At 36.2% G+C, this 23,320-nt stretch overlaps 1 protein-coding gene across 1 annotated transcript in view; it reads left to right on the top strand.

Annotated features, from left to right (window-relative positions):
- Window positions 1-23,097, top strand: part of LOC129228012 (uncharacterized) — a 64,787-nt gene extending 41,690 nt beyond the window's left edge. Inside the window, exons 8-10 of the mRNA XM_054862640.1 lie at window positions 1,190-1,331; window positions 22,557-22,725; window positions 23,043-23,097. Coding sequence (XP_054718615.1) covers window positions 1,190-1,331; window positions 22,557-22,725; window positions 23,043-23,097 — 366 coding nt within the window. The remainder of the gene's footprint in view (window positions 1-1,189; window positions 1,332-22,556; window positions 22,726-23,042) is intronic.
- Window positions 23,098-23,320: the final 223 nt, after the last annotated feature.

The raw sequence follows: 23,320 nt of genomic DNA, 5'->3' as shown, positions 1-23,320 counted from the left end.
ACTGCTTAGTGGTGAGAAAAGTATCTAGTAAAAAACAACTCGAAACCTAAGAATAGTCTCTGTCCTTTTGTTGAAGGAGGGTTGAGTAATAACATTGAAATACCCAGTACTATTAAATTCTTTGAAGATCTTAAACAGAATCGGATTTGAAGACAGTTATGGCATCAAATCTGAGGCGTCATATTAAAGAATAACCCCTTCCCCCACAAACGAACTAAGGGTTTTACGAAAAATTTCTAAAACTGCTTGGGTGTCAAGAAAAAGTTTCCTAATAGGCGTAAACGTTACAAGTTAATCTCAAAAGCCGTGTGTTTTTCGTAAGCATACTCTTATAAAAACACGTCATGTCACACTTATTATTGTCCATTCTTCTTCTTGTCTCAAACAGTCAAAATTTCACTAATCCCCTCCACCATTTGTCTCATTATGTGCTATATTTTTTCATATTCGGGACGTTTCTTTCGGTCAAAAGTACTAATTTTAGTCACTGAAAATTGCAGAATGAGCAAAATAATAATAATAATAATAATAATAATAATAATAATAATGACATGGACGCAGGAAATTTTTTTTTAACATTTAATTTTTAATTTTTTTTTATTGTCAAATTTTTAAACCAAAGTGTTTCATCGTGTGACGTCACAAATGATGAAAACCGTCTTGAACAGGAGCTTGTAGGTTTCATTCCTGGCAAAATATCTCATTTTAGTGATTTTTTAACCGCGAGCAATTTATTGGCAGAACGAGAATTGTTAGTAAAATAAAATATTCATTTAGTGAAGTTTGGTAGAGCCCTGGAACTTTATTCTGGTAAACCCAGCGATTTGCTCACTTGTGACGTCAGCAGCGAAAATAGAAACAAGGGCTGACAGTTGTTTAAGATTATTTTTTCACGAGAGAAAATAAGTCAAAAAAGCAACTTACTCCATGTTTTTGAATATGCCCTTTCAGAAAAAAAAAATTGAAAAGTGGGAAACACACACAATTTAATTCTAATTGAAAATGCGTGAAGTCACCCCCTTCCTCCCCCTCGTCACAAACTCACAATTTAACCTGCCCTTAAAGTGTGACGCCATTTGTGGACAGCCCCCAAAGCATCCTCGCAACAAATCATGTTGATGCGCCCTCTTTAAAAATAGTGAAAATATCTTTTATTTCCCCACCTCACCATAGCGCTTAACCCTTTCAGCTCTTCTGCGACGGCCAGAGGGGTCTCGGAAGGAGAAAACGCAACACGTATGACAACTCATCAGTGCTGGACATCAGCAGCAATGTGAGGAACTTCAGCGAGGATTTTCAGCTGGTCGTTTCGATGGGAGGATATTCAAAAAGTGAGTATTTTAAACGATTCATTTGTTTGCATTCAATAACGATTAATTCACCTATGGAGGTGACACAACAGCGATTGAAATGATTACCCTGCCCTACCCGACCCTAGCCATTTCGCGCTTCGACCTCCAATTAATCATCATTTTCAAATGCATTTATCTCCTTACAGTAGGGCAGTTATATGTACTCCCCATTCAGTTTTTAACGGTCAATGGTCAATAAAGATTTATGAAACCATCATGGCGCTTGACACTATCTTCGGTTTTCTAATAACCACTCTAGTTCTACTGTCACCCCTCAAAAAAATTGTCTTACGTATAAAGAATATTTTACTACTCTTTTGAAAAAAGTCAACATGATCCCACTAGAAAAGGATAATGAATATATATTTAAAAGAAAAAAAAGGACCACTCCATGTGACGGAAGGTGATATTTGAAGTAGTTTTGTGACAAAATTTTGTTTCATGAATACAAATAATACAAGCTAGAATTTTTACCTTTCATAGCAAAAGGAGATTTGACACAAGAATTATGTAGGACATCACAAATTTGTCAGTTTGAAGAAAATAATAGAACGACAGGCAATAAGATGCCTGTGACGGAACGGGACAGATACGAGTCCCGTCTCGTCACGTGCATTTTATTGCATATTCTTTAATTATTTCATTTAGAATACAATAATCTTTAATGATCTATGCAATTCTTATGACCCGTACTGTTCCTATCACAAATAAAATTTCTAGCTTGTTTTATTTGTATTTATAAAACAAAATCTAGTGACAAAACTACACCAAATCTCCCGTTCCGTCACATGGAATTTCCGTTATTTTTTTAGGGAATATTCTAGTCTAGAGGCTTGATTTTAAGGTGACTTTACGGGTGTAATTAAAAAAAAAAAAACTTTTTTCACTATCCATTTTTATCAATTTTTTTATTGATACTTTAAAAGTATAAAAATGCACAATAGTTGAAAAAAAATTCAAAATTGTAGTTCGTGGAGGCTGGCAAAGTGGGGACTCTTTAACCCTTTCAGAAGCGCATCATTAATTTTTGAGAAATATGAAGAAAAAACACCACAAGTAGGTTTATTTGATCATCTAGACATAGATTTTTCAGTTAAAAAATTTTTTTTTGGTAACTTTTTTCGCTGGGGTGGTGTCCCCATTAGTTCACACCCCCCATCTGGGGAAGGACAAAAACATGTTTACATATGTAAAAATGAATTTGAATCATTTAGAACAATATGATTTAGTACCTCAGGTAAAATCAAGAAAAATGATTCACTCTTTCAGCGCTAATTAAAAATTTTACAATCTGAAACAAAATTCCAATTTTGGGGTAAACGAAAAATTGAAAATTTGATGATTTGGACAAGAAATTGAGTCTACGAAAAAATATTTTTTTGTTATTCTGCCATCTCATTTTGTTCATTGAACTCAAAAGAAGAGGACTCAAGCGATATTGATTCAAAACATTCGGAAAAAAAAGAGAAAAAAATTTATGAATTGGTGGTTTCACAGCTCTACCACCGCCCCTGAAAGGGTTAAGAGTCATTTTTTTAAAAGCTGAACAGATTGAATGGGGGCTTGATAGTTGACGCCTTCAATTTTCCTGAAACTTTCAGGATATTTTACTAGTATTGTGATTAAAAAAAAAGGGAAGCTTCTTTCCGCTCTAATTTGACTTCTTGGCCCTCGAGTGGAGGTCAAAGTTTAGGGTCGTGAGAAAAAAGAGCTAAATATATGATTGCTTTGCTTCAAAAGCAATGAGTGAATCGCGCCAATTCCTTTAAATAAGAATACTACTTAATACTAGGTACATTCTAGTATAAATATTTTGGTGACTCACTCATGGCTTTGAGGGCAAAGGTCAATTAAAAATTCAATTTTTTAAACTTTTTTTTGCCGTGTTTGGGCCTGGATATCTGCTAAAGCCGGGAGTAACCCTCGGAAAGAAGTATATGATTAACTACTCACCACAGTATAGTACAAAGAAAAACATAAAATAGTTTTCGTTTCTCTTGGCTTTAGTAGTTAAACGGTCTCAAAGTCGATGATTTTTTTTAAAATGGCCAAGTTTAGAGGTCAATAACTTTGATCGCGACGGGTCAACAACTTTGAGACACAGCTGTAGCTATAGTCCGAGTGGTGAACTTTAAGGTTCAGGTTAGAAAACCATGGCAACTAATCAACTTTTTCAATTACGCGGTCTCAAAGTTGCTAATTTGAAACAACAAGAATCAAAGTTTTTGGCCAATTACTCTATAACGCCTGAGTCGATAACTTTGAGCAACAGCTGTAATTATGCTTTACGTGGTGTAGTTTTAGACTCATGTCAGAAAATCATGAGATCTAATCATTTTATTTAATTAAACGGTCTCAAAAATGATGATTTCAGTATAAAAGAGCGTTTTTTCACGAGTTTATATGCGTACTACTCAAAATCGAGCTCAAACTCACATAAATACTAGAACGAATCAACAGACAAATGTACTTTAAGCTCCCAAAATTTCATGCTTCCAGTGTAATAAAATTTTCTGTAACCTTGACCACAACATGGCAGTTCTTTTCACAAAGCTGATTTGCCATTTTGGAGATCCTATATCCTCAGGGTTCGGATCTCGGAAGCTGAAAATTTGCATAGGTTAGTTTCAAAGACATCTCTGCATCTCTATAAAATTTCATCCCATTCGGGGATGATCGAGCAGGGACAGTTTTAAAAATTTCGGTCGGTTGAAATGGAATCATTCTGATACAACATTGAGACAATACACATGCATCTTCGGTTATTTTTGACTTTATAATGATCATAAATCAATGCTATATTTAAGGAAGAGGACTGCAATTGGGTAAGAGATTGAATTCATAATTACAGTAGAATTTGCATTTGCACTACCAACTTAGTAGTAAACTTTTATTAAAAACAAATTTATTAAATTCGGCTCAAAAGTAAAACCATAATTACAAAGTAAAAAAAAAAAATATTTGAATTCTGAAATTTTGAATTCAAATTATGTTTTTCGCAATCACGAACTGAGACAGGACCCTACTCATTGGAGTTATTGTTTCTAGAAACGGCTCCTGTCCCCCCCAAGCCTGCCTCTCCTCCTGGGCGGTTACGTGTGCATAGTTGTGTGTGTGCGTAGACCTGTGTGTATGCACGTAGGCGTATGTGAAGTCGTGTGTGTGTATGTGTGTGAACGTGCGTGTGTATAGGACATGGACGCCTCCGACCAGGAGATCGGATAGCTCAAAACCGGAGCAGCCGCGCCGCGCCGCCAGCAGAGGACGTGGGCGGTGGTGCTGCAGAGGTTTCTGCTCCAAGTTGAAAAAGGCACGGACACCAAAAACGGTCAAATGAGAACAATAAGCAATCGTGATTGCTCAAAAAAAAAAAAAAAACCACACACACACACAGGTTTGTTTAACAATAACAAAAGATGCGGATGGAATATAGATAATGTTTATATCAGAATGATTCCATGTCAACTGACCTGATTTTTCAAACTGTCCCCGGTCGATCAGAATCCTGAGGATGTAGGATCTCCAAAATATAGTGCTCCAAAATGGCGGTTCAGCTTTGTGAGAAGAATTGCCATGTAGCGGTCAAGGTTACAGAAAATTTAATCACTCGGGAAGCATGAAATTTTGGGAGCTTAATGTACATTTGGCTCTTGTTTCGTTCTAGTATTTATGTGAGTTTGAGCTCATAAGATTTTGAGTAGCACGCATATAAACTCGTGAAATAATGCTCTTTTATACTGAAATCATCATTTTTGAGACCGTTTAATTAAGTAAGATGATTAGCTCTCATAGTTTTCTGACATGAGCCTAAAACTACACCACGTAGAGCATAATTACAGCTGTTGCTCAAAGTTATTGACTCAAGTGTTATAGAGTAATTGACCAAATCTTTGATTCTTGTTGTTTCAAATTAGCAACTTTGAGACCACGTAATTAAAAAAGTTGATTAGTTGCCATGGATTTCTAACCTGGACCTTAAACTACACCACTCGTACTATAACTACAGCTGTATCCCAAAGTTGTTGACACGACGCGATCAAAATTATTGACCTCTAAACTTGGCTATTTAAAAAAAAAATCATCGACTTTGAGACCGTTTAACTACTAAAGCCAAGAGAAACGAAAGCTATTTTATGTTTTTCTTAGTACTGTACTGTGGTGAGTAGTTAATTATATACTTATTTGCGAGGGTTTCTCACGACTTTAGAATATATCCGGGCCCAAACAAGGCAAAAAAAGTTTTAAAAACTGCATTTGACCTTTGCCCTCAAAGCCATGAGTGAGTCACCAAAATATTTACACTAGAATTTACCTAGATCAAGTAGTATCCTTATTTACAAGAACTGACTCCGTTCACTCATTGCTTTTGAAGCAAAGCAGTCATATATTTAGCTCTTTTTTCTTACGACCCTAAACTTTGACCCCTACTCAAGGACAAACAAATCAGTTTTTTAAAAAAACGAAATTTCACTTTTTCTTGTCATAGTACAGTCATAGAAAAAAAAAACGAAACACTCGATCGTATTCAAAGACTATTGACAGTACAGACACGTGGGAGGTGTCATTGTTTCAGGAATAAAAAGTTCTACAAAATTATGTTAAAAAATTGTTGTTAAGGGGTCGTCTTCATATTAAAACGAGCATCAACTTCAAATTTTTCAATGAGAACCCCCCTTTTTTATCACATATTTCTGATCAGCATCCTTTTTTAACTTTGTATGCAAAGTTTTGTTTAATTCTATCCAGCCGTTACTTCAGAATCGAGTTTTGAAAAATTCCTCTCGTAATGTTAAAACGTATTTTGATATTTTTACTCATAACACAAAAACTAGATTAGGCACGGCAAAGATTGTTTTTTTATATCAAAATATGAATCGACCCAATAATAAAAACGCCCTTTACAACATCTAAAATGTAATTTTAGTTTTTTTATGAATTATTTTAATACTTTTTGAAAAAAATATGATCTGAAACCATATTAAATTTTAACAGAAAAACAATCTAGAAGAACTTTTGTGCGGGAATCCAAAATTTGAGCTCAAAATATTCAGTAGTTTTTGCACTATGCTTAAAACTTCATTTTTTCTTACTTTAGGGGACCGTATACTTTTTTAAAACAGAAATTATGAAAGTTGGTTTCTTCGTAAAAATAGAAAAAAAAAATGTTCAACAAAATAAGCAAACCAATTATAACGTGGTTTTTCTACATTAGAGTTACGTCTATGAATTTTTTTAATGCATAAATTCATTCGTTGTCTCAGCAGAAAAGCAACACAATATTGCAACCGTCAGTTTTTTGTGGATATCATTCAAACGTCAATGTGTAAATAATGCGAAACACTACTTCATTGTTTAATAAAAGAATATTTTATAGAAATTTTGTAATTAAAAGATACACTTAAAATACTTCTTTTTTTTTCTTGCAATAGACAGTGTAGAATTAATAATGGCTCTTCCCGGTAATGATTTGCTAAAAGGAAAAATTATTGCCTTGTCTAAATCGGGAAAAAGAACTCGAAAAATAGCCGACAGTGTGAAGTTTCGCCTTTAACAGTATCCAGATGGGTCAATAGGTAATATTTGCTCTTAGATAAGTTTACTGGTTTTTAGGAATTATTATTATTATTTCTTGTAAAGTATTTGAATAATTTTCAATGTGGTAGGAGAGGAAATTTTAGTAGCAGTAGAGGACCGCGTGCTTTGAGCCTCATTCTGCACGAAAGTAGTAGTTGTAGCTAATTGTGAACTTTTTTTTAACAAAACATTACTTTGCGTGTTAGATTAAGTTGAGTTTTTGTCTATTCTTAATTATAATTTAAATACTTTTTGTTCTATTTATTTTCTCGGTCATTGTCCGTGCATTTCACATTAAAACTATTCTCGCAAGACAAAGATAAAATTTCAAAATTTTTTTTTGAGCAATCACGATTGCTTATTGCTTTCATTTGACTGTTTTGATGTCCCATCATTTTATTTTCCCACCGCCACCCTCCGCACCGTCACCGTCGACCGGGTCCTCCAGATGCTGCTCCTATAGCGAAAGCCGTCTCCAGGTTGCATCCATGTCCTACACACACGCGCATACATACACAACTACACACACACAAACACACATACACCTACACACACATACACAAACACATACACACAACTACCCACACATTCATGCCTGCACACAGACTCAAACACATATGCCTACACACACATACACCCCCCCCACACACACATTCATACACACAACTACCCATACACTTATGCCAGCACACAGACAAACACACATACCCCTATACACAAACACACATACCCCCGCACACAAACACACACGCCTACATACACACACTCGTGATTGCGAAAAACATAATTTGAATTCAAGATGTCAAAATTCAAATTATTTTTTTTTTTAATAACGTGGAAAAATATCGACAAAAAAAAAGAGTTGTAAAAAATTATTGTTATCAACTACTAGATGCCTATCTTATTAAATGCATGTTTTTCAGATTCCAATATCTGAATATTCGGCTCCACCTTTATGACACTGGCACTCTAATTCAACTTTCTAGTTCTATTCTTTAAGCAAACAACGGGCCACATGGACCAGCTGCGAGGGCTGAATGTGGCCCGCGTCTCCGCTGTGGTCTGGTTATCCCATTCGATGGCTGCAGAGAGTCTTAATAATAAGCACAACAGCCCTGCACCGAACATCTGGATTAACCGAACAATGAAACAGGTGTCATGTCATTGAAGCCGAGAGTGCCTAAAAACTGGTGGATGAAGAAAATTTATCTCACCAGTGAGATGCCGTAAACATACAGCAAATAAATTTATTTACCTACCAGTTTATTCGCACTCTTAGCTTCAATGAGGTGACTTCTGCATCCCGCACGATTAGTTTCGATTCCAGTCTGTGAAATCCGTAGCAAGAACGAAATTGTAGTCTCTGGATAGATTAAACTGATCTGTCCCGGGTATGTTTCATGTAGTATAGCTATAGCTGCGCCAGCCTATAGCCTCACACTATAGGAGATGTTCATTTACAGGTATATAGTACGCGATACAAAATCAAATAATACTAAGCTTTGTTTGCATCTGCTAAGTTACAAAATCGGAGAAATGACAAGAAGTCTGACTTCGGTTCACCTTGGTTTAAGCTAAAATAACTTTTGTCTTTTTAAATCACGGGTTGGACCATGTCAAAACTTGTTGCTAGAAATAGCATTGGGAAATTACTTTCCTAAATTGTTTTTGAGAGTCATTACATGTTTAACTTAAACCGGCAATTGTGTTATGCTTTTTTAATATTACCACGCATTATGATCTTCCGCATCAAATTTGGATTTGAAACAAATTCTCTTTTTTTTTATTACAAAAAAGCCGCTAAAACAATTACTGTGTTTGTCCACTGTGTTAATTTATGTAATCAAATTTTTATCAAATAAAGTTCGAGTATGAACAGTTTGCTCATTAACGGGTATTTATATTCTTCTGTTTCTGTTTTATTTTTCAGATTGATGCTTCGTTCATTTTATGTATATAGAGCAAATTTTCACGGAATAAATAAACCTTGCTTCTCTCGTGTCTCCAATCTATTTAATGCAGCAACTTCCCACGTTGTGCGGTACATTTTTTATATTTTTGTGTGCGATGGCAAAAACTTCTGCCGATGTTCTGCGAAATTAAAAACGCGCAATTCCATTTGACATCAAAAGACTTTCTATTCATTCCAAAATAAACCTGTAACATAGGTGCAATACATTTATCAAACATATTCGCATCATGATTCTAGGTATAAGGTTTGATATTTACATTTCTTTGAGGCTAATTTGCTGAATGATTATATAAGCAATCCAATAGGCTCATATTAGAAAAGGCAAAAAGTTCCATTAATTTTAATTTGTCCTTATTCGATTTACTAAACAACGATCTATACGATGGACCAGTCAAACCCGGTCCGTCATTCTTAGGTTAATCCTGATAGACAAAGATCTGTAAATATTTTAACTTTTTTTTCAAAAAAAAAGTTTTCGACCGTAAATCGCTTTTTGGCGAAACATTATCGGCCCAAAAAGTTTCGAATTACGGAAAAAGAGAGAATTTCAAAAGATCATGAATTGAGCTGGATAATTTCGATCTTTTCTTTGTTTACATTCCGTTACTTGATAAGCCGTGACCTTGAAAGAAGCGTTTTCAATGTGGTGACGGTCCCTAAAACGTTTTTCGTTAATAACTCCTGTTCTACTGCACGGAATGCAATGAAATTTCGTACCCTGGCTGTATTTTGCGGTCTAAACATAATTATGTAGTAAAAAATAGGGGTTCCCATTTGAAAATCAAGAGTTGGTGCTCGTTTTGCTTTGTATATGGTCCCTTATCAAAATTTTACCAACGTAGTTTTAAAGAAGACTTTAAACCAAGTCAGATGACACCTTTCTTTCCTTTCTAGCATGTATAATGGCCGAATAATTAAAAGTGTTTCGTTTTTTTTTTCTATGACTGTACCATTAACACATCCTGAAATTTTTACGAAAATTGAAGACATCAACTATCAAATTGTTCAACTTAAAAAAAAAATATGACTCTTAAAAAAGGTGGTCTCCCGGTTAACTTGATTCCAATCCTCCAGGTGATCAGAAACATAAAGTTATGTTTAATTCTTAAATAAACAAGGCTGTAGAATTGTCTGGACGTAGCCGATTTGAAAATAATTTTTTTTTTTCAAAAAGTGGAGTTTATTTGAAAAAAAAAATCATTTTTTGAACTTTGGTTTTTTTTTTTTTTTAAATTAGAAAAATCAAAAATTACGAAAACCCCTACGTGGATACAACTTTGATAGTACTAGGAAAGTCTGTACCGAATTTAAAGTAAATCGGTGCATTAGAACTTGAGTTATTTTGTCAACCGTATCGAAAAAACTAGATTCGAGAAAATCCAGTTTGCAGTCTCATTTCAGCAAAAGAGTTTATTTTAACGAAATTAACTGCAACTCCAAAAATAATTTGAATTTTCATAAGGGGAATCGATTTTTTTTTTTTTTTTTTTTTTTTGAATTTCTAGACTAGAATACACCCTTAAATATATATTCATTATCCTTTTCCAATGGGATCATGTTGCCTCTTTTCAAAAGAGTAGTAAAATATTCTTTATATGTAAGACAATTTTTTTTTTTTTGGGGGGGGGGGGGAACAGTAGACCTAGAGTGGTTATGAAAAAACCAAAGATAGTGTCAAGCGCCATAATGGTGTCATCAATCTTTATTGGCCATTGACCGTTAAAAACTTAATGGAGAGCGCATATAACAGTCCTATTGTAAGGAGATAAATGCATTTGAAAATGATGATTAGTTTCTTGCTTTTTAAACAATAAGCAATACCTTCAATAGGACAAAATTGTAGAGGTGGTGCTGTCACCATTTTGCACATCATCGGACATGTTGCACAATTTTCATGGGTCGGTGGTCAACAGGGCGGCAAGTACTGTCTAACCACGGATTACATGGAATTTTCAAACGTCCAGATAAGACGAATCTATGTAAATAAGGGGGGAAAGTAAAAATTTGATGCGCGTATTCCGTTCATTTAAATGAAACTCTGCTTCTGCAAAAGCTGACATCGGTAAAAAAATTTTAGATTAGTCCATTTCCGGCTGTAAAACGGATGTTTGTCTTTCCATGCAATCCGTGGTCAGACAGTAGGGGTTGAGCCCTTTGAAAAGAGGAGGCTGATTCCGTGGTCAGACAGTAGGGGTTGAGCTCTTTGAAAAGAGGAGGCTGATTTAACTGACATTTTGGTTCGAAGATAGAATTGGATCTAACTTTGTTTGTAGTATTTATAAATACGTTATAATATTCGCTGGTTGCTATGTCGTAAAATAATTGATGATAAATAAGTTGAGTAAAATCTCACTTAAGGTGAATCTAGAAAGATAACTTCGTTCACAAATTCAACAAAAATGTATCGGAAGTGTTTACTGTAATAAACCTCATTTCCACACCTTATTTGTTTTTAATTTGTATTAATTAAACCGTCTTCACCTACAGAATAAAATAATCAAACATCAATCAGGTAACACATCTAAAGCTTGGAGACCAGTTTTCTGAAATGAGGTTTTTGTAAAAATACTATTTTTTTTCGCCCGACGATTTTTGAACAAAAATGCCGGATAAGTCAGCTCCCCTTGTATAGGAGCCTTATGTAGAGGGGGGGGGGAGGGTTGAGAGGAGGCGGTCGCACCCCCAAATTTTTTGAGAGGAATGATAAAAAATGAGCGCATTGACGTAAATCCCAAATCAATGTTCAAGAAAAACAATATTGCTGGTTCTCTGAATGGTTACTAGACGTTAAATCCCAGTTTTTACCAATTTGCCATTTCAACTGCGCTTGCGCGCGGACTTAGCTTTTTGGGCTTTCTGTTTTAAGATTTCGTGTTGCTTGTTTATATTTAGGCTGAGCGAGAGTCCCATCAAATTAATGAATGCGATTAGAGTATTATTAGACAAATCAGACACCGAATCCCTTAATAATTAAGACACAAAATTCAATCTTTACTGCGGCCAAAAAACTAAATCAGAAAAAACTTTGTGATTTCTAATTTTTATCTGTTGCTCTCTCATATTTATTACCAAATTTAAAATGTTTGTAATTAATTTTAGCAAGATTTTTGAAATCAGCTATTCAAGATTTTTGAAGTCCGTGCGCAAGCGCAGTTGAAATGGCAAATTTGTGATAACCGGGATTTAACGTCGAGTGTAATGGTTGATAAAACTCGACATATTTCCAGATATTGCAATTGTTTTCCGTTTTTTAAATTATTAGAAATGTATCAAGCCTTTACTGGCCTTTTCAGAACAGAAAAAACTGATGAAGAATCATGGTTAATTTTAACTAAAGAAGTAATTTCCTCATATAGGCTAAATATCTCGTTCTTGTGTGCTCTGTGTAACGACGGTTATGAAAGGCCCGTGCTGTGGTGTGGTTGTATGATTTTCACGGGAAAATGCCTTGGAATTTTACATTCAGTGTTACGCTCATACAGGGTGTCCTGAAAAAGACTGACTGTTTTCAAAAATATATAACGGGAGAACGGTTAATGATAAAAAAGAAATTCTTGCTTAAAATTCATGTGGTGGGCGCTAATTTTTCCCCCTCAGAGGTCCAAATTTTAGTTCAAAATCTTTCGATAGATGGCACTGCACATAGTAAGCCGGTAAGTTAAAAAAGAATTGAAATTCATCGATTTTTCCTCCGACTGCGACATGGGATTACAGCGAGGATTGTTTCAAAATATTGCTTTGTTCTTTTCATTATTTTCGAAAAATTATGCTGTCATTTTCTATTTTCTATATATATATATATATATATTAATTTACGGGCTTACTAACTGCAGCGCCATCTGTTGCAAAAATTTTCAACTAAAATTTGGAATTGTGAGGGCGGGGGATTTACGGCCACCAGATGAATTTTCTGCAAGAATTATTTTTTTTTTATCTTTTAGCGTTTTCCTCTGATAAATTTTTAAAAACAATCTTCTTCAGGACACCCTGTATTTTAAGTGTGTCCATTTAATGAATGTCCATCACATTCTTCTTCTAGAAACACATGCTGCTACTCAAAGCATCGTATGTTTTCATAGATACTCTTTAAAAATACATACTATTTTTGAAGAAAAAAAAATCTCACACCCACAAATATCTTTTCTGGGGCTCTTTAACTATACAATCTTCCCCCATATCATGATGACTTGCTGTTAGCCAATATGGGTTTTGTTCCATACTGAGATAAATCATATTTGAGAAACTCAACCCCCAAAATAAAATGCTGAAATGCCGCCTCTGGTGGTCATGTGTAACAACTGTGTGTAATAACAACGAAACCTTTTAAAGGTCTAAAAAGAATTTTTCATGTTTTTAAAAACATGCTGAGTTATATGAGCCTAGGGGAGACTAGTGGGTGTTATTTCATGCCTAAGAAGGCTGACATTATGTTTAAATGGAGTTTAAAGAACCGTAAACAAGTTTTTTTCAGTTCCAACTAGGAAAATATTCCACTTGTAAGTGAAGAATCCTACTTCGTGGATATTCATTATCGCGACAGCGCCTGGAACCGATAAACGCGGACTGATTATTCCCCCCCCCCCTTTTTTTAATGTTTTTCTGGTATCCATCTGCACAAAACAATTTTTCGTCAACTCATACGACTGCAAACTCTCGTTTTATCGCGCTTGTCAGTGGACAACAAAAAAGTGCTATTTTACCGAAATCGTGATACAACCGAGGTCATAAATAATCTGTAGCTCGCTAGCGTCATCTACTAGTGATCGACTCACTTATATGGAAAATTGCGTAGTAATTGATAAGCAAAAATGTAGTTTTAGAATTTGTTTCGTTTACGTTAATTTCTTTGTCTCTGAATCTTCAGAACTGAGATCCTTTCGCACGTGCTCCAAAATCGTTTAGTTTGTTTTCTACATAACCAAAAAAAAAAAAAAAGTTAGTGTATAACCAAACAAAATCTTTTACCGCACTGGTTTCTTGTATCTACCAGTTCTTTAACCCTACGTTTTAGTAACTTAAAAAAATATCATGATTACAGCTCTGGAAGTTGGAACGGCTGAATGATATAAGTTTAAACCAGCGGGCAAGATTCAAATGGTCATGCCTGCAGCTATGAAAACATTCTCCCAGAACGAAAGTTCATGACATGGGATGTGCAACACTGTTTTTGACTTTGATGAAAGTTGTTGGGTAATGTAAATCTGTGCTCCCAAACTAAATTTTTTGGTCAGAAAACAATTCCAGAGATAAAGTCAGAGCTACCAACTGCTACGAAAAAAATCGTAGTTTCACGGGACGCGGGAGCGCCCCGCCCGCCAAGGAAACCCACCGCCAAGAAAGAAAATAAACGCGACTGAGAGAACAGTTTACAAGACAGAACAAGTTGGGGTTTTCTGGGTTTTTCAGTCCTTTGTATCTCAGCTCCATAAAGACCCCATGAGTTGATTTTTGGTATACTCAATCTCTAGTGGCCCCTGACGACGTAAACCAAAATACAATCCCCCTGGACGTCCAGGGGGAGGCGGAATTTAAGTTGGAAAATCGCTGTTCAAAAAAGTTTTCGCTTTCTTTGACAGGGCTACAGCCCAGACGAAAAGATGAATCAAACTGAAATTTCGCACACAGATTCCTTGTGCCCCACTGATGTGCCATTTGACTCCCCTCCCCTTCCCTCCTCGTTTTTCCCTCCAAATTGTACCTTCCCGGGGTTCCATCACAGCCTCTCGGGGGCTATGGTAATGATTTTTTGTATACATATTCTTGAGAGGTCATTGAGTACATATACAAAAATTCAACCCCCAGGGACATCATGGGCTGGAGTAATTATAGTTTGAAAATCACTAATTTACCCTTAATTCTTATGTACTTACTCTCAGCTCATAATGTTTGTTAATCTCTGACTGCAATAGCAAGGTTAGAACAGATCTAACAGTTATTCCAAAGTTGAAGTCTTAGAAAATGAAATTCAATCAAGGTTTAAACAGATCCAGCTGTTGCAACCAGATGTTAAACCGCGGGTATCACAAATTTGCCACAGCGACTACGCATGAGCGCGGACTTTGCTCATTGGGTTTTCTGTTTTAAGATTCCATGTTGTTTGTTTATATTTAAGCAGAGAAACAAAGTTATGAATGAGATTAATGCTGTCCCTTCCCTCCCCCCCCCCCCCCCCGCTTTCCCGATACGAAATTTCCTTCCCCCTGTTTTTCAGATTTGATATATTTAAGGGGGAGGGGGGAATTGAAATGTGTCGGCGCGAAACTGGGGTTAAACCATTAGAATATTTTGCGTGAAATATTATATGAAACTGTACGTATATGAATACGACACATATGACTTTTTAATTGAAAGCGAAAAATAGCACATTTTTATTGGTTTGCTTCTTTTGTAAATTAATGCATTTTTCCAACCAACACATTATGAATTGAAAATATGTGAAATACGTCTGTGGATATCCGTGCTTTGCTGTAATTTGTTAGCAGACAAAATTTTTGCAATTAATTCAAGCAAGACTTTTAATGAGCTTAGCCCGCGCATCATGCGCAGTCACTGTGGCAAATTTGGGACATCGGTGATTTGACGTCGAGTAGAGTTGTATAGATCTTCTGACACATTCAAATTTAAAATATTGATTGGCTTTTTTTTTTTTTTTTTTGCTTGATGTTAACATACGTTATATCGTCTTTTTAATGAACTTTTAAACAAAACTAGGTATTAAACAAGACAAAGACTCCCATGAAGAGAAAGATAAATTACCAAACAATTAAAATTACCTGTAAAACGTAAAATAATCCGTGATTTAAAAAAAAAAGTCATTAAATAAAAAGTGAAAAGCTAGATTAAAATAGCCCGCAAGCTGTAAAACATTTAAAGAAACCTTCATGAAAATGTTGAATAATCCGTCAAATAAAGAAACTGTAATATAGTTTATTGCGAAGTTGTAAAATACAGTCGACTCCCGCTACAACGCGATTCGACTTACGCGAAATGGCTATAACGCGTATTTTACCAGAGCAACGAATTTTAGAGCTAACGCGAATTTTTCGTCTATAATACGAATTTTTTAGAAGGAAGTATCGGCTTCGTTATTAGCCACTAAATATTGATTTCGTGAATACTAATTACATTCCTTTAGGCATCACTTACAGCGAAAGTTTCCACATCAAACTAGTCTACGCATCGCGTTGTTAGTCACTCAGCATCATTCATTTATTTAATTTTTTTCATTTGAAATACACTCTGTCGCAAAAAAATATATGCGCCTAGAAGAATTAGAGCCACAATCATGAAACTCGTCACAAATGCAGTTTGGTAGCCGATATGCAAATGATTAAAATTTCAGCGCCAATGAAACAAGCCTAAGCGCTATTAGCATGTGAAATGCACTGGTCGGAGAGTTTTAAAGCATGAGTACTTGTACCGTAGGGCTATTCAATCGAATCTGTTGACTTCGGTAGACTGTATTGTGACTTAAGATGCCTCTAAGACGTAACCGGCGGCAGCATGAACAGCTGACGGAGTTTGATAGGGGCCGTATAATAGGCCTCAGAGAGGCAGGTTAGTCAAACAGGAGTATCGGCCGCCACCTCGGTCGGAGTGATATGGTAGTTGCTCGGTGTTGGCAACAGTGGATCACGGAAGGGAGAGCCTACCTTCACGGAGGATCAAGGCGTCCCAGGAACACAAATGAACGCGAGGATCGCGCAATCAGAAGAGTGGCCGCGTCGGCACCGACAACCTCGCTAGCCTCGATTCAACGCCACTTACCTCCTTCCAGGCATCCGGTGGTATCAAGGGAAACCATTAGGAGACGACTGGCCAAAGTTGGCCTAAGAAGCCGTCGTCCATTAAGACGCTTGCCACTGACTCCACATCACAGGCAGTGTTGAGTGGATTTTTCTCGACCTCGGGCAGTTTGGAGTGTAACAGACTGGAGACCTGTGATCTTCAGCGATGAATCCCGATTCAGTCTCAGTGCTGATGATCACCGTACACGTGTGTGGAGGCGCATCGGCCAGCGCTCCGATCCGGCATTTGTTGTCGAGCGGCATACAACCATTTCACAAGGTGTGAGTGTGGAGAGCGATTTCTTGGGATACACGATCACCTCTAGTTGTTCTCCGAGGCACTTTGACAACTCGCAGATACATGGACAGGATTTTGCCGCCGATTGTTCTGCCCATGCTATCAAGTCGCCCAGATGCCATTTATCAGCAGGACAATGCTCCTCCACATACTACGCGTCTCTCTTAACATTGTTTTCAGGGATATGACGTACTCCCATGGCCAGCCAGGTCACCAGACCTTTCGCCAATAGAGCATGTCTGGACGTTCTGGGAAGGCAACTGCTGCCATCTCGGGATACAGGGGAATTAACGACGCAGTTGCAAAGGTTATGGCATGATCTTCCGCAGGGGGCCATAAGTGACCTAATTGATTTGATGCCACGTCGTGTTTTGGCTTGTATAGCTGCCAGAGAGGGCTTTACTACTTACTGATTTGTAACCTTTTGCATGCTGTAACTGCTTGATAAAATTATCCTTAATTCTGAATTTTTAATCATCTTCTTATCTCCTTACACACTACATGCCTGCCAAGTTTTGTGAGTGTAGCTCAATTTCTTCTGGGTGCATATATTGTTTCGCGACAGAGTGTATTAAAGTTGATGAAATATAATGGTACCTTAGTGGCACCTTCATCTAAACTTTGTGAAAATGGGAAGAAAAAGAAAGTTTGTGATTTAAAAAAAAGGGGGGGGGGGAGAGGGAGCAAACATTCTCGAGATGCTTGAACAACTACAGAACGTCGACGGTAGCGCGAAAATAAATATGAGTGAATCTTCCATGCGTACCAATAAATATGTTACTGTATACTGTACAGTACTATTATAGTGCAACATTTTATTATTGCTATATACTGTGCATACCCCCGTATTGTTTTATTTTATGTATTTCCCTTCCGTTGATCATTCATTTTGTTCATCTTAGTATTTCGTCTTGAATAAAACAATTTTTTATTTTTTAAATACAGTAAAAGTACAGTTTTTTATGTAAAAAACTGTAGTGTATAGTTGAGGAATGCTTTAAAGCAATTTGAGAATGTTCACAAGTGTCTAAAAGAATTTGGTATGCTTATAAAAAAAATTGTATCCACATATTTTTCCACAACGTGAAATTTCTACTTACGCGAGGAGTCTTGGAACACATCCCCCGCGTAAGTCGGGACTCGACTGTACTCGAAAACAATATAAATTCAAATATAGTACGAGAAGTTTTCTTTGCGACAGAGAGGATACAAGGATTGCAATAAAATTTAAACCGCCCAATTCTCGCAAAATGAACATAGAATCTTAATAGTCAGAAAATAACTTGACGTAAAATTAGGCTAGCCATTATTGTTCCTTAAAAACACAAAACAGCGTTGTTTCAATTGAAAATTTTCTGACTTGAAGTTCTCAATTCTAAAAATACAGACTAAGTTATAATATCAATGCAAGAAGATGTGATTTCTCATCAAAAACAACCCTGTTGTAAAAATTTCTCCGCCAAGAAAACCTTTAACTTTTCCGCACAAAAAAGAAGGTCTTCATCCTAAAATCAAAAACCCTCAGCCTTAAAAAGTTATGATATCTAATTTGCCCGCCAAGTATCTGCAAAACTATCATCCTCCCTGTTCTCCTCTTTCATCACACCTTCAACTCCTCAGAAATATGGATAGATCTATTAAATTGTTTATCTTGTTTAGCGGGAAGCTTTTTGCTCACCAAGCAACCACTTCACTTTGAAAAGCTTCCCGCCAAACAGGATAAACAATTTAAAGGATCTATCCGTATTTCTGGGGACCGTGGTAGCCCGATCGGTAGAGTGTCGGATTCGGGGCCGGAGGGTCCTGAGTTCGAACCTCGATGGTGGACGATCCGCCGTCGTCATTAAAGGGGACTGGGCGACGTTAAATATGCTCGTGGTCTCAATGTCCTCCAAGTGAAACGATACCTCTGGGGGTGCTAGCACCAGGTAGCTATTAGCTCCTGGTCTAGTTCTAAATTCTCATTAACTGTTCGGTCCGGTGATGGCGCTGCCATCTATCGGTATAAAAAATAATGGAGGCAAGGCACTTAGTATGCTGTCCTCGACATAAATACAGTTGTAGTCAGTTGTGACACGGAATCGATATCCGCATTTCTGAGGAATTTAAGAAGGGAGGAGGTTCTAATGGAAGTAGGTGTGATGAAAGAGGAGAAGACGGAGGATGATAGTTTGGCAGATACATGCCGGGCAAATTAGATATCATAACGTTTTAAGGCAGAGGGTTTTTGGGTTTAGGATGAAGGTTTTCGTTTCTGTGCGGAAAAGTTAAAGGTTTTCTTGGCGGGAAATTTTTTACAACAGGTTTGTTTTTGATGAGACATACGAACTACCGCTTTAAACTACGACGCTACATATCTTTATACAGGATGTTTCGTTTTAAGCTACGAGACCTTTATTTTCACAACCTTTAGTCCTAGATGTATACTTCCAATTGCAAAAAGGTTCAAAACCAGATGCAAAGTTGAGGTATTGAAAGCTTGAAGCAATAAGAAAAAAAAATCAGTCAAAAGATACGAAATTTAACTTTTTATACGGGCCATAGGTCCCCTTAATAATATTTAGAGAAATAATATCCATTGAAAACTATTACTTCGGTGAATATTGGTCGTACTAATTTCAAACTTTTTGTGTTGGAATTATTTTTTGATGGAGATTATTTCCCTAAATATAAGTTAGGGAACCTGGGACCCGTGTAAAAAGTTAAATTTTGTATTTTTTGACTCATTTTTATTACTTCCTTTTACAAAAAAGGAAGTATTGTATTCGCGAAAAAATTTTCACTCAAAAATCGCCCTTAATTTCCATTTTGCTCACCCCCAAATGAATGTTGAGTTTTTTTTTCGATTCGACCACATGCGGAAAAGTGCCTAAGAATGTATAGACACGCGAAATATCCATTTTGACCATCACCGAGGTAATTACAACGACTTTTCTCGTGACGTCTGTATGTATGTGCGTATGTGTGTATGTGCGTATGTGCGTATGTGCGTATGTGTGTATGTGCGTATGTGCGTATGTGCGTATGTGCGTATGTATCTCGCATAACTCAAAAATGGTATGTCCTAGAAAGTTGAAATTTGGTACATAGACTCGTAGTGGGGTCTAGTTGTGCACCTCCCCTTTTGGTTGCTTTCGGATGTTCCTAAGGGGGTCTTTTGCACCTTTTTGGGGGGAAATCATTGTTAATTTCGATGTAAACTCAAGTGGCGTTATAATTTGTCGGACACTTGGCGATATATCGCCAGTCTTTTGGTCGCCAAGTTTTGTCGCCAACTTGGCGACAAATTTGGCGGAGTTTTTTTTTTTTTTTTTTTGGTTTCAATTTGGCCATTGTTGGTGATATTTAGAGAATAAATATTGAATCACATTAAAATAGCGAATAATGGGGAAATGACATTAAATTGGAGTAAAAGGAAGTCATGTGATGCACACATCAGCTCGTTTTTACTTCAAAATTTCAATATTTTAACCCTGCGTCTGATTTTGGACATTTTTGTAACTGGAAGTATACATCTACGATTAAAGATTGTGAAAATAGAGGTCTTGCAGGTTAAAACGGAACATCCTGCATATTAATAGGCAAGCCGTTTTCTTCCGGTACCGATATCTCCTTTGTTTGTGAACCGATTTCCTTCATTCTTTTTTTTTTCCTTCTTCTTTTTGTTCAGTAGCTATTGCCGAGTTTTAGTGTCATCAATTAAAAATATTTAAAATTGAAAGCGAATTAAAGTTAATTAAAAACGTTAATTAATCGAACTTTAATTAAAAACGTATTTTTAGCGTAAATGCTCTCCATTGCTTTAATTACGAGGCTGGTGAATGCCAATTGTATATTAGCAACCAGTATGTTTGGCACTTTTGGCTCGCCTAGGAGGTTTTCCAGCTCAGGTACTTCCGAAACTGGGCTGATAAATGCTATTAAGCACGAAACTACAGTGTTCGGGTGGATTGACTGAACTGGCGATGTACTTTACCATATTTTCTTCCCCATTCTGTATCACATTTCGCGCTATTTTTTACTAGCTATTCCCATAAAAGAGGCACGACACCACGTTTTTTGGTACGTTCCCCTCCCCCTCTTAACAAACTGTCACAATTTCACGAACCCTACACCCCTCCCCCTTTCAGGGACGTCATTTGTAGACAGCGCCTAACAGTAGAATTTTTAAAAACATAGAGTGAACACCAGGCTGCAATTCTTCATCGTGAAAACATTTAATTTTGTGGAAACGAATTTAAGGATTTTTCCCCTTCGTTTTAGCCAAATAGCAGAAAGTAAACAAGTCGCCAAATGCCTATGTTATAATAGGGAAGTTGCAACCTATTTAATGTTCATATTTTGGCTATTGCATATTGTTAATTGACCCTCAAAACTAAAAAATTCACCATCGCCGAATTTTAAAACACCGTGGTTGATTTTTAATGAATTTTTAAAAATCCACGCGCAAAAGTGCGCTCTTCTGAAACGTCACGAGCCTACGTCACAGGGCGCGAATGGGCAGCCTTCCGCCGAAGATCCCTTGTTTTCGCTAGGGACATTTTGAGCGCGCTGATATTTTTATTTTTTAGAAATTCAATAATCCTTTTGAACACACTATGGAGGCCGGATTTGTTAAAGCACAATCTAAATAATCTTCCTCAAATAATATCAGTGGTGATATTCGAATATTTCCGAGAGGATGAGAGGTTTAATGTTCCAGAAACGCGAGGAGATAAGCCTTTTACGTTTCATCTTCGAAGTCGAATGCACGTTTTTCGATTTCTCCCATGACATGGGAACCGGTTCGCTAGCGTTTCTCTCCTATCGGACGTCACTTCCTATGCCATCTGACGTCACAGGCGCTTGAACTTTAAAAATTAATTTAAAAAAAACTACTTATCGTATCGCAAAAATTTTTTCACCTATGATGTTCATACATGTTACTCTATCATATAAAAATAAAATTGAAAAATCGAAAACTTCCCTATTATTCAAATCTTACTCTAGATAGTCTATTCCAGTCAGCTCCAAACAACTGTGGTTAAAAACATTAATGAGACGAAATATATAAAGAAAAAAAAAGTCCCCAAGCGGGATTGATACTGAGTGAATCTTTATAAAAACCACGTCAAATTTAACTTAAATGGACGTTTCAGTCATTTTGTTCAAATTCTCATTTTTTGAGAAATAGATTTTTAAAAATTTCTCTGGAAAAATGTTACAATTAATTGAGCAAAAGAAGATCTACCTGATCTTACTGAAAGAGGAATTTAGCATTCGAAAAAAAAATAATAATTTAAAAGAATTATTTGGATCAGCCATTGTCAATTTGAACCTCATCAGAAATAAGAAAGGGAAAAAAAAAAGCAATTATTAGATAACATTTATTTGTGCTTGCAAAAAATAGTTTTCGACAGGTGGTGTCTGACGTGAATTTCAGAATTAAAGAAATCAGCCTATGTTAGAATGTTACTTATTTCAAAGTTTTTTTTAGATGAGTTCAAACAAATTTAATTCAAAAGCATTTGTTCAGTAACAATATCGGTATTAAATTATTTCAAGTGCTAACGATTTGATTAATTTATTTTCAGCTGCGATTGCCTCAACTGATACTGATGAGAATTTACAGATGAATTCTTTATCTGCAAATTGTAAACTGATGTTAATTTCGGTTTCCAGCGCAGCTCTGTTATTCAGTCTGATAACTACTTCTGTAGCAGCTATTGCAATCGGCAGCAAAAGAAAAGGCCTGATGGCGCCGTCTAGCGAAGAAAAAAGAAGACGAAAACAAATTGAAACATTAAGAGGAAAATAAATATACTTTTTAAAAATTTTCATAATGTTTGTTAATTACGATCTGGATATTTAAATTTATGTTTCAGCATGCTGTAAATTAATATTCAAAATGTTGTACTTTTAGAGGTAAGATTCATTTGAAAACTGCACAATCATCTCAATTTTTTCATGTTCGAGTTCTTAAAAATGTAAAGATTTCTTTTGAAAACAAATCGTTAGAAATACTCAAATATTGAAACTTTTAAGATGAACAGTAAGACTACGATTGTTCATTTTTGCAGAAATAAAAATTTTGCTCCTCCTCCACGTCAGAGAATGGCCAATGCTATTTCATAAGAATACGCAAGTATCTATGGCAGAAGTGGTGTTTCGGCGGGACGGAGGGGGGGGGGGCTGCCCCCCCCCTTATGATTCATTTACTTATTTTATTTTCCAATTTAGGAATAAAAATTAGAAATTACTTTCAAAAAAAGCAGAAGTGTCAAAATTTTCAGATCATAATTATATGTTTTTCTTTGTAAATCTGTTTACGACACATTATTTAGCATGAGCAGTAACT

This window comes from Uloborus diversus, chromosome 8 (genome assembly GCF_026930045.1).
Source record: "Uloborus diversus isolate 005 chromosome 8, Udiv.v.3.1, whole genome shotgun sequence".
In the NCBI taxonomy this organism is placed as follows: domain Eukaryota; kingdom Metazoa; phylum Arthropoda; class Arachnida; order Araneae; family Uloboridae; genus Uloborus; species Uloborus diversus.
This window is presented reverse-complemented; position numbering and strand designations above follow the sequence as displayed.